Genomic DNA, 11,988 nt, shown 5'->3' on the forward strand with positions numbered 1-11,988 from the left:
AAGGGACGTGACGCCAGAAGGAATGTTCCAGTGCGCAAATGTTTATGGGAAATGTATTTCACTATATTAAATCAGACTAGTTGTTTCACCAGAGGCTTGAATTTGAAACATCTAGCTATATTCAGTATCTTTGGTTAGCCAATAACTACATGACATACTAGTATATATTATGTAAAGTGATACTAATGTCTCTTATCATCATGTTTGAGCGTGGGAACATTTGTAGAACATTTTTGCTGCACACTACATACTATTACCACGTCCGGTGTGCCTGGCCGCCATATTTGATTCTGCAAAAACTATAAATATTATGTTTGTTTAGCTGTCTAGAAGTTACGAAAGTGTAATAAACACACATTCGGCGGCAGAAATTAGAAGAGTTGCACTTTTAGCGAACGACTAGCTAAGGTAAGCAACACTTGAAACCCTAATCCATAGTTAGCTGTAGCTAAATATCAACAAACCGTGTAAAAAAAAAAAAAGAAGCTCTGCAAACTTAGCTAGCTATCTAACGTTAAGCTAACGAGCTAGCTACTTGTAAAACTAAGTCATTGACATTGTTAGCTGTTTATCTAGCTAGCTATCCTGCAATGTAGCTAAATACCCAAAAACGCAAACGCGAAATACTATTAAGATGTTATTGATTATGTGTCGGGGATATGCTTTTTTTGAAGTCTTGTGAAAATCAAAGCCATCTTCAGTTCTGAATGCTAGTAACAACCTAGCAATAATAGTGCGGATGTGGAAGTAGCCAGATTTGGTGCCCACTTTGCCATCCGTAGTTTCATATTCGACTTCCACCGGAACATACCACCAACCAAGTATCAAAGCTTATATTGTTGATTGTTACATTATTATATGTATTACTAGCTAACGAGAAAAGTTCAAGCCCAGCTAGTTGAACTGTGCGATAATTCAGTCAGTGTTTCTTCAGCTAGCCTGTGACTTGACACTGTATTTTAGCAAAATAAATAATTTCACTTTTGCCAAGTTGGTTCTTATTGCTGCCACAATTTCACATGGGTTCTGACTACGATTGCTTCAAATTTACACAAACGGAATATTTCCTAGTACTGCAATTTTTCCTTCAATACAACCATCATTAAAACACATTGATGCAACATGTTTCGCAGAGCAAAAACAATTCTATTTTGGCAGCAAAAACCTTTCTCTAGAGACTTTTTAGCAGTGCCTGGCTTATATTCACTCAAGGGGTTTGTCTTATTGTTTTGACACTCTTACGCAAAAGCACTCTTTCTGTCTCCCAGTAGATGTCACTGGTGGACCTGGGGAAGCGGCTGCTGGAGGCTGCACGGGCAGGGCTGGATGATGATGTCAGGACCCTCATGGTCAATGGAGCTCCCTTCACCACTGATTGGGTAAGGGTCTCACTGTAGGGATACTCACATCTACACAATTTATGATTTTACACCGCATGTAGCCTAACACAGAGATATTGTTCCTCAGATCTCTTGCGGTACATCACAAATCTACCTATGTTGCAGTGCTGGCTTCTTTCACACAATCCAGACACAGTGTTGTAAGGACTGGGTCCTCATAAACCAAATCGTGTCTTCTAGCTGGGGACTTCCCCGCTCCATCTAGCTGCTCAGTACGGACACCACTCCACGGCTGAGGTGCTTCTCCGAGCAGGCGTTAGCAGGGATGCCCGGACCAAAGTGGACAGGACCCCACTCCACATGGCGGCCACGGAGGGCCACTCCAATATAGTGGAGCTGCTAGTCAGTGTAAGGGCAGTAAGGACAGTATTCAGCTGTTTATAAGAAAAACATAACAGTTCTAAATTCATTAAAGTGACTGACAAACAAATTTTATTTTTTAAATGTTGAATGTTCACCACCCACATTTTGGAATCTAGGCTACCCGTCTCATCTTCCTATCTCTTTCCCACTACTGGGGGGGGGGGCGTGTGCTGTGCTCTCTAGCAGAGCGGAGCGGACATCAACGCTAAGGACATGCTGAAGATGACAGCCCTGCATTGGGCGGCCCAGCACGGTCACAGAGAGGTGGCAGAGCTGCTGCTCAAATATGGAGCAGACGTTCACTCCCTCAGCAAGTTTGACAAGACGCCCTTTGACATCGCCATGGACACCAGCAACACTGAGCTCATGATACTGTTACAGGTGAAGGCATTGTTGTTTTTATATGGCTCTGATGTTCATTTGTTTTCACAAAAATGCCCTTATGTCTGTTTAAGAAGGGAAGTGAACACAGATTATTTATTTTTTATCTAAACACATGCAAGTATGTGCTCTTATCACTGGTTTATGTAACACGTGTTGAGGCCCTGAAGGTTAAACTGTTGCCCAGTATGTGGGAGGAACTGTATCTGTTCTTTTGTTAGATAACATCTTCAAGGTGTGTTTTGTGTATGTACACAGGATGGCATGCAGAACCAAGTGAACATGAACCCAGAGCCCCAGTTCATCATCTCCTCTGCTGGGGTCGTGAACCTCTCTGACCTCGTCAACACCACCGCCAAGTCAGGTATGGGTAACTGGAGCACAGGTTACAGTAAGTTAGGTACAAATTAACTAGAGGTATATCAAATATAACTCACTGACATTTATCATTTATATAAATGGGGAAACCTTAGTTACCACCTGACCTCACCCAAGACACTTCTAAATGGGATGACTTGATTGAGGTTTTTCATTGTCTTATTATTCCAGGAGAATCTGTCTCTACCACCTCAGTCCTGGCAACACTGGCAGCCCTGGCAGAAGCCTCAGGTCCCATGGGTAAAAATGCAGGTAAGTGATGTCTATGCATAACCATGAGGATAACACTACAAATTACTCTGATCTACTCATGTTACAATTAATAGTACTTTGATCTATATCATATTCTATAAAATGATAATTCTCTGTGCGTTAGGGCTAACTCAGATCTGTATTATAGTTCTTAGACTGCAATGGTAAGTAACTCTATCTTTCCCACAGGCAAATCTGAGGATGCAATCGCTGCAGATTCTGTGGACTCGGCCATTCAGCATGTAGTGGGCGATGGAGGTCAGAGGGTCATCACCATAGTGACGGACCAACACGGAAACCTGCAGCCAGCGGGACTTGGGCAGCAGTTCTTTGTCACTATGCAGGGGCAGCAAAGTAAGTAGGAAACCACATCTATTTATACACTCAGTGGCCAGTTTATTAGGCATACCACCCGTTCACGAAAATGGTTCGCTCCTACAAACAGTAAGTCAGGTCGTTGTAACTTGCTATGAAAAGCAGGTAGACAGGCATCGGGGCATTCAGTTACTGTTAGAATGGGGGGGGGGACTCAGTTACTGTTAGATTGACTGTTAGAATGGGCAAAACGTTAGCCAGGCTCACCAGTTCCAGTATTTCAGAAATGGCTTTTCCTGGGCTTTTCACGCATGACAGTATCTAGGGTTTACAGAGAATAGTGCAACAAACAAAAAACATTCAGTTAGCTGCAGTCCTGTGGGAAAAAACTTGTTGATGAGAGGTCGAAGGAGAATGGCAAGAATCGTGCAAGCTAACAGGCAGGCCTCAAACAGGCAAATAACGTAGCAGAACGGTTTCTCGGAATGCACAACTTGTCGATCCTTGTCTCGGATGGGCTATTGCAGCAGACGACCACACCGGGTTCCACTCCTATCAGCTTAAAAACAAGAAAAAGCTTATTGATAGGTCCCTTGATACCAATTGAGCAACATTTGAACGCCACGACTTGTAGAATCCATGCCCTGAAGAATTCAGACTGTTCTGGAGGCAAAGGGGTGTCGACCCGGTACTAGATAGGTGTACCTAATCAACTGGCCACTGAGTGTAGGTTTATTTAGTTTACATTGTGCTCATGTCAGCCTTTTTCAAGACATTACAATGAATGCATTCATGAGTTTGTGTTTTGTTTCTGTAGTGGTGGCAGTCCCGGCTGGTCAGATCACAGAGGAGGTGGTGGAACAGGAGCCTTACCCCTCTCCTGCACGCAAGAGGAGAATAGAGCCTGCAGCCATCCTAACCAGACCCAAAGACAAGGTCAGCAAAGGTCCCCATATTTGTGGCTTGGCATAATATTCTGAAATGGTTTCTTTCCTCTTACTGTGTGTGTCCATTGTTCTCAGAAAGCGAAGTCAGGGGACAGCAGTCGGGAGCAGCTCCAGAAGCAGCTGCAGGAGGCCAATCGGAAGGCCCAGGAGTACCGCACACAGCTCCTACAGAAGGAGCAGGAGGCTGAGCAGTACCGCCTCCGACTAGAGGAGGCCATAGAGCAACAACAGAGCAACAATACCAGTAGCATTGCTGGTTCTACCAGCACAGGTGTCCAGGAGGTAGAAGAGGAGGTGGTCCAAATGGAAAAACAACGCGAGACAGAGGAGATAGTTGTAGAGGAGGACAAAGTGGAAGGGGAGGAGGACGTCCCATTTCCGGAAGACACCATTCTGGTTAAAGTGGAGGAGGAGCTGGATTCAGGGGAGGGAGAACAGATAACAGTGGATGATACCGAGGAAACGGAGAAGGCTTCAACTAAGGTCACAACGACCCCCAAACGGGGGAGAGGGAGGGGACGAGGACGTGGAAGGAGGCGGTAGTCAAGCGTCCCTCTGTTCTCTTGGTTTTCTCTCATGATATGTCTTGTTTAATGGTTTTATATTAATATTAACGGTTATTACTTGTTTGCGGTTTTAGAACGATAACGTTGTACTTGTATTTGTAACTAGGTTTTGAGAGAATTTTATTTACTTGCAATACTTTTGATGAAGAAGCCATTGGCGAGCACTTGTAAGCTAACGCTGAGCCCTACGGGAGGAGTTAAGGATGCGGATGGCTCCACAGTGTACAAACATTTCTGTGAATTTAGAGAAAGTAAGAAAAAGGTATGTTTGCATAGGAGTGTAAATACTGCAATGTGGGTTTGATTGCACTGTGCATTCATTCTCCTAAGAATAAGGTTTGCAACGCATTCTAAATAGGATATTCAATTCACAACATTTCCTGTTCATGTCTTCAGCGTCATGTTTAAAATAGAATCAAGTTAGCTCAAGTGTATAGTGCTAACTGAGAAAATGGATCTGATTCTTCAGAAAATGTTCTCCAAGGCTGGCTAAGTTCTAGTTATTTGCGTACCTGTGTGTGTGGGTGAGGTCGAGGTGTGGGATATCGGTGTTTCTTTGCTAGATGGCCAGCTTTCTTAAATCTGTCTTGAATATCCTATTCTAGTACTATTTTAGCCGCACACCAGTCAGACACTAAGATTCTGTAGGTTTTCATTTTTTGTTCCAAGTAGTGTTAGATTTTAATGTGTAAGTTACTGTTATTCTTAAGCTCTTATTTTTGTTCCTTTTGTAATTTTAAAGCATTACACTCTGTATAGACCAGCATCTGTCAATAGACATTGATCTGTCATCGCACTCCAGTTTAAACTAATACTCTCAGAAAAATATTGTTTACATATGCTCTCTTTATATGGCTGGTTAGTTTGACACTAAGTGTTTCTTTATGAACATTATAAAAGCACAATCAGGGGTTATCTTCCAGTTGGTTAGGAGAAACAAAATTCAAATTTTGCTACAAAATAATGTTAGTGAGAAAATATGGGAAATTGTGGAATACCCCTTTCTTAAATGTATTTTTAGAATTCAATAAATAAGCAGTTATTGTTATTCTGTCCATGCATGCTACTTGTCCTTTTGATTTATTTATTATATGACTATTGCTCATCGACAAACTGCATCTACATACACTGAGTGTACAAATCATTAGGAACACTTGCTCTGTCCATGACAGACTGACCAGGTGAACCCAGGTGAAAGGTATGATCCCTTATTGATGTCACTTGTTAAATCCACTTCAATCAGTGTAGATGAAGGGGAGGAAACAGGTTAAATAATGATTTTTATGCCTTGAGACATGGATTGTGTATGTGTCCCATTCAGAGGGTGAATGGTCAAGACAAAAGATTTAAGTGCCTTTGAACGGGGTATGGTAGTAGGTTTCCCGTGTGTATCAAGAATGGTCCACCACCCAAAGGACATCCAGCCAACTTGACACAACTGTAGGAAACATTGGGGTCAACTTGGGCAAGCATCCCTGTGGAATGCTTTAGACAGCTTGTAGAGTCCATGCCCCGATGGGGGGGTGCAACTCAGTATTAGGAAGGTGTTCCTAATGTTTTGTACACTGTGTATACCTGCAGGCATATACAATCGTATGTGTTTTGAATTAGTCCTGACTGACTAGTTTTAATGATTTTTTTGGGGTTGCATAAGGTTCACCACACAGCTTCTGTAAGTAATTGGCACAATGGGGCATTTATTTTTTTGTCTCGTTGAGCCTGAGAGGTTTATTTTAATTTCATATTTTCTCTGGAGGACTGCTTAATAAGCTCGTCCAATCTCACCTCTATTTATAGCATTCATTTCACAATGATGTCCCTGGTGACCAATCAGGAAAATGTCAAGCAATTTTTTTCAGTGCTTAGCTATACATGTACAGCGTCTATTCTGTTCTTTTATACAGCTGTGATGGTTTCAGCAATGTACCATAGTACATCAGTCTCTCTATATGGTCAAGGTATGAGCTGTGCACCATGTTTCAACCCAAGAAGCTTAGAAGAAAGAAGTAGTCCAAAGTCCAAGATAAATGTTGTACCCCAACGGAGGAATCATTCCCCTGCACTGCAAAATTGATTGTGCAATTCCAATAACCTCTTTAAGTCCTACTCATGGCCATTCCCACTCACAGGGGAACATTCCCAAGAAAACTGTTTACGGACCATTAAATAAACTTGCATAGATTACAGCAGAAAAACTAAAACAGCCCCTTTGGGAATAAAATATAGTCTGTACGTACAGTATATGTAAGGTGGCTGAGTGTGTGTAGTAGACCTTAAAGAGCCACTAAACACACAGATTGGTATGTATGGGGAGGGGGAAGCTGAAAATGTAACATAATTTTCACAATTTCATAATATTATTCCAATCTTATAGTGTGGAAATATACAGTGGGGTTTGAAATTGTTTACACCCTTGATAAAGATGAGCAAAAATGAATGTATAAAATAAATAATTCAAATACTGAGGTATATTGAATGCCAAAAAAGCGGGGGGAAATTATATTATTTTATACTAATACAATTGCTCAGAGAAAGAGATTGTGTTTAACAAGTAATCTTTTTTTTCTCAAAAAGGTAGGGGTCAAAATTATTGACACCCGTTTTCAATACCTCACCTTGCAAGGATAACGGCACTGAGCCTTTACATTTTTTTTCGAGGACACATTGGGAGGGATCTTAGACCATTCCTCCATACAGAATCCTTCCAGATCATTGATATCCTTCGTCTATGCTTATTGACTGCCCTCTTCAATTCGATTCACAGGTTATCATTGGGTTTCAAGTCCGGAGACAGATGGCCATTGCAAAATTTGGTCGCGCACACCAGTGGTGGGTTTGGTGTCGAAATGAGAATGCATGAGCAGAAAATAATTCCATACTACTGTAAAATATGGTGGTGGATCTTTGATGTTATGAGGCTATTATGCTACCACTGGTTCTGGGGCCCTTGTCAAGTTCGATGGCATCATGAACTTTACCCAGTACCAGGATATTTTAGCCAAAAACCTGGTTGCCTCAGCCTGGAGGCTGAAACCTTGCAGCAAGTGAATCTTCCAGCAAGACAATAACCCCAAGCACACATCAAAATCCACAAAGAATTGATAATTGGCCCCAAAATAAACATTTTGCAATGGCCATTTTAGTCTCCGGACTTGTGGTTTGAAATGTAGACGGCAGTCCATAAGTGCAGACTAAGGATATCAAGGATCTGGAAGTTTCAATTCTAAACCCAACAATGCAATAATCAATAACAATGTAATACTAGGAGAGAAAAAAACACATGAGAAATAAGAAGAATTATGAAGAACACAATAAGTAAGTAATTAAGCATACTTGCATTCAGAAAATATTCAGACCCCTTGACTTTTTCCACATTTTGTTACGTTATGTGTGTAGATTGATGAGGGGGAAAAAACAATTGAATACATTTTTGAATAAGGCTGTAACGTAACAAAATATGGAAAAAGTCAAGGGGTCTGAATACTTTCCAAATGTACTGTACACGGTCAGTTCCAATACCATATGTACAATGTGCAGGGATACTGTAGTGATGGAGGTGGATATGTATAGGGGTTAGGTGACTAGGCAACAGGATATAATATCAACAGAGTAGCATCAGCTTGTATGTGAGTGGGTGTGTACGTGTGTGTAGGGCCTGTGAGTGTACATAGAAGCAATGCAAAAATAAAAAATATAATTAACATTCAAGATTAACTCAGATACTCAGTGTTGCTATTTTGTTAGCTATTTATCAGTCTTATTGCTTGGGGATAGAAGCCGTTCAAGAGCCTGTTGGTGCCAAACTTGAAGCACCGGTACCGCTTGCCATGCGGAAGCAGAGAGAATAGTCTATGGCTTGGGTGGTTGGAGTCTTTAACAATTTTCCAGGCCTTCCTACCACACCGCCTAATATACTGTAGATGTCCTGGATGGCAGGGAGCTCGGCCCCAGTGATGTACTGGGCTGTCCGCACCACCCTCTGTAGCGCCATGCGATCGAGGGCGGTGCTATTGCCATACCAGGCTGTGAGGCAGCTAGTCAAAATGCTCTCAGTGGTACAGCTGTAGAACTTTTGGAGGATTTGAGGGCCCATGCCTAACTTTTTTCAACCTCTTGAGGGGGTAAGAGGCGGTGTCGCGCCTTCTTCACGACTGTTTTTGGACCATTTTAAGTCTTTACTGATCTGCTCCACTGCAGCCCCGTCAAAGGATTCTGTATGGAGGAATGGTCAAGATCCCTCCCAATGTGTTCTCCAACTCATAAAACATTTTAGAAAAAGGCTCAGTGTCGTTATCCTCGCAAGGAGAGGTATCGAAAAGTATTTGAAATAGGGGTGTGAATAATTTTGACCCCTACCCTTTTGAGAAGAAAATATATGACTTCTTAACAGTGCTTGACTTGGATTGAAATTGGTTCCGGTAGTCATTTTGGGTGACGGTACAGTTTATATTTAGGTGCAGGAGTGCCACAATACTTTTGAGCTAATATTCTATAAGAGGAACAGGAACATTTGAGGTGCAGATACTAAGCTCCAGTGAGCTCCCACCCAAGTTAAGCACTACTTGTTAAACAAAATATTTTCTCTGAGCAATTGTATTAGTATTCAATAATATCCTTCCCCCAAAAATGTAGCATACAATATAACTATAACTATTTGAATGATTTATTTTATACATTCATTTTTGCTAATCTTTATCAAGTGTGTCAATAATTTCAGACCCCACCCTATATAAAACACAGGCAAGTCAAGTTTTTGACTGCACTGTGCCTTTAAAATACTCATGTAATTAATGGGTGCATTTCCTTTACAAGAGTCATTATCAGTTATTGATAATTGATAGTTATTGATCCCCACAGGTTTATGTCCTTACCATGAGCAGAGAACTCCAAATTACTGTAGTAGAGTATGTGGATATGGAAATGAATGCCTGCTTCTAACAGGAAGACACACAAAGGCTTTGTATTTCATGTTCCAATGTTAGTGTATGTGTATCTTTAATAAACAGACAAAGAGAAGTGTTGAAAATATCAAAAATATATTTGGAAAACATTTAAGGTAGATAATATGAATTACTGAAGACCTCTACGGCTTTTTTGAAAGATATGTAACAGCATTGTATGAAATGGCATAATAACAATTGCTTATTGCTTTACACAAGCGTTTTAATATTTCACAAAATGATTGTACATAAATAATTTGAGATGTAATATTAAATAGGTTCCCCATCCCTGTCTGTCTATGCGATAATTATATATATCAAGGCACACCATTTGTGTGTCACAGTGAATTGTTATTCTGCGTGGTATTGGATCCGTCTCGCTCGAAAGAGCAGCCCTTGCCTGCGGCTGGAGCAATAGCAGGTGTGTCTAGTGGCCTGATGAGAGCCAGACAAAGTGCCTGGGTTCACACAAATGATACAGACGGCTGCGAGCCACCCCTGCCACAAGCTGAGAATGTGTTAAAGAGAAAGTGTTAATGTTTTTACCCATATCATGAGCTTGGAAACGGCATAATTAAAAAATAATAATTAGGGTTTTTTCCCTTAACTTTTTGTCTGATGTTTGACGTATTAAAACAAAAAACAAAAAAGGTAATGCATCGTAATTACTTTTATTATGAAAGGAAAGAGGCTCAAGGCAAGCATAATACACGTTCAAAAGAAGGCTCAAACATTGACAGTGAATACTGTACTGTACCAACTAAATAACAGCAGAATCAACATGCGTAAAGCACTCAACATGCTTGGAGGGGATATTTTGCAAAAACATGCAAAGACACTTGTGCACAGAACGGTACCACTAAACTGATACATTGTGATAGGAAAAGACCACAGTTCATCACAAGAACATCACATGTCAAAGTGTGAAAGCATACTCATTTGGTAGGTGTATGGCATCTGCTTGAAGTGCATAACATATTTTTCTGTCAGCTATTGACTATCTGTAAACATGCTACTCTATAAGGCGTACAGTTAAGGAGATGCCCAAATAAAGAGACACAGATATTGTCCATAAAGGGATAGTCCAAGGTGTGATAATCTGTTCAGATGTAGCACACTGCTAACATGCCATCTGTGGGCAGTGATATGCTTTATTTTATTTCAGATATGAAAATGATATTACATAGAACTATAGCAAGATGCTATCTACAACAGAACTACTGGTATGAATCTCTTCGACTCATTTCCCTAAAATGCTCATCTAGATGTTCATAATTAGGCACAAGTTACGGCACAGTAAACATTTCAATTAACCTCATTTGGTCATTCAGATTTATGACTCTGCATCCTTTCCATAAAAAGTGACAAAGTTGTCTATTTGTCATTTTTTTGATTGCAGACATTGAATAGTTAACATTTATCCCATTGCTGACATCAAACATCTAAGGCCCATTGAAGCCACCCAAAAAACAATGAAGTCTCTTTAAAGGATTCTTTGAAACATTGTCTCTTTCCATGATGGCAAGAAATAACTTGGGTGACGAGGAAATGGATCTGGATATCAATGGTATGTTATAGGCTGGCTGATGTTAAAGGAAATATCTGTCTTCCAATTTCAAAAAGTATTAACCAGCTCAATGAGGGTGAGGGTCTTTGTGAGTGCACAAGGCGCTGGTTGGCATAAATGTAACTACATTTGTTTTTTCTGTGTAAGTGTATTTTTGTTTGAGCAATGCTTGATTGATTGTTTGTGCATTTTTGTACCTTGGCCAAAGTGGACAATTGAAGTAAAAAATTCCACAGGATACACTGTGTATACACTGAGGACCTTGCCACAAACAAGCAACTTTATAGCTTCAAACAGCATTTAAATGTTTTTCTTGTTCTTTTTTTCTTTCTTTTTTTTTCTTGTTCTTACATGGAGTTTTATTCCTTTACTACTACAAGTACACAATTGAAATGTAGGCCTATTTGCAGGAGGAACTGTTGCATAGAGCACCTGTAGCCCTTTCCTGCAGTCGAATGACCAAAAGTGGTCTCATGGGTGGAATGTTATTCATATTTCTCATAATTAATAAACATCCAGTGTTGCTATGTCAAACGGTTGTGTTATATTTCAGTACTCTGTGATGTCTATAAAATGTAATAATGAGATGCAAACTCAAAATTGAATGAATTTCAACTCTATATCTGACATGGTAAAGCTGTCTTATTTTTATAAACCCATAACCATGTGTGTGAGGTGTTCACTTTTTTTTCTAAGTAGATTTGTTTAAGACTGCCAAGAAAGGTTAAGGGGATGGGATAGCGAAATGATGCAATAGTTGTGGCAACAAGGTAGCCTGGAGAGTGTCTTCAGGAGATAGATTTGATAGGTGTTACAGCAGGTACCTTAGGTGATGCCTATAGTGTTAGACCATTTGGTAGAAGATGTTCCTTATAAGTG

General features: G+C 40.5%; 1 protein-coding gene across 3 annotated transcripts; it reads left to right on the forward strand.

The window, feature by feature from the left end:
• Positions 1-317: 317 nt before the first annotated feature.
• Positions 318-5,663, forward strand: LOC129837939 (GA-binding protein subunit beta-1-like). 3 transcript variants are annotated; one of them, XM_055904526.1, is made up of 9 exons: positions 318-408; positions 1,269-1,379; positions 1,581-1,748; positions 1,947-2,144; positions 2,403-2,508; positions 2,694-2,774; positions 2,964-3,128; positions 3,907-4,025; positions 4,112-5,663. In XM_055904526.1, the coding sequence occupies exons 2-9, from the start codon at positions 1,272-1,274 to the stop codon at positions 4,577-4,579; spliced, it is 1,413 nt and encodes a 470-aa protein (XP_055760501.1). In that variant the 5' UTR covers positions 318-408; positions 1,269-1,271; the 3' UTR covers positions 4,580-5,663. The 3 variants fall into 3 exon arrangements, with proteins under 3 accessions (XP_055760501.1, XP_055760500.1, XP_055760502.1); XM_055904525.1 differs by having other exon boundaries at positions 1,272-1,379; XM_055904527.1 differs by having other exon boundaries at positions 1,272-1,379; positions 1,950-2,144.
• Positions 5,664-11,988: the final 6,325 nt, after the last annotated feature.

Source organism: Salvelinus fontinalis, chromosome 38 (assembly GCF_029448725.1).
Source record: "Salvelinus fontinalis isolate EN_2023a chromosome 38, ASM2944872v1, whole genome shotgun sequence".
Taxonomy (NCBI): Eukaryota; Metazoa; Chordata; class Actinopteri; order Salmoniformes; family Salmonidae; genus Salvelinus; species Salvelinus fontinalis.

Bases quoted from the DNA above. Each gene is read 5' to 3' on its own strand.
- LOC129837939 (XM_055904526.1), top strand. From the start codon at position 1,272: ATGTCACTGGTGGACCTGGGGAAGCGGCTGCTGGAGGCTGCACGGGCA. The intron at 1,380-1,580 runs GTAAGGGTCTCA...CGTGTCTTCTAG, and splicing joins CTCCCTTCACCACTGATTGG to CTGGGGACTTCCCCGCTCCA. The intron at 2,145-2,402 runs GTGAAGGCATTG...GTATGTACACAG, and splicing joins AGCTCATGATACTGTTACAG to GATGGCATGCAGAACCAAGT.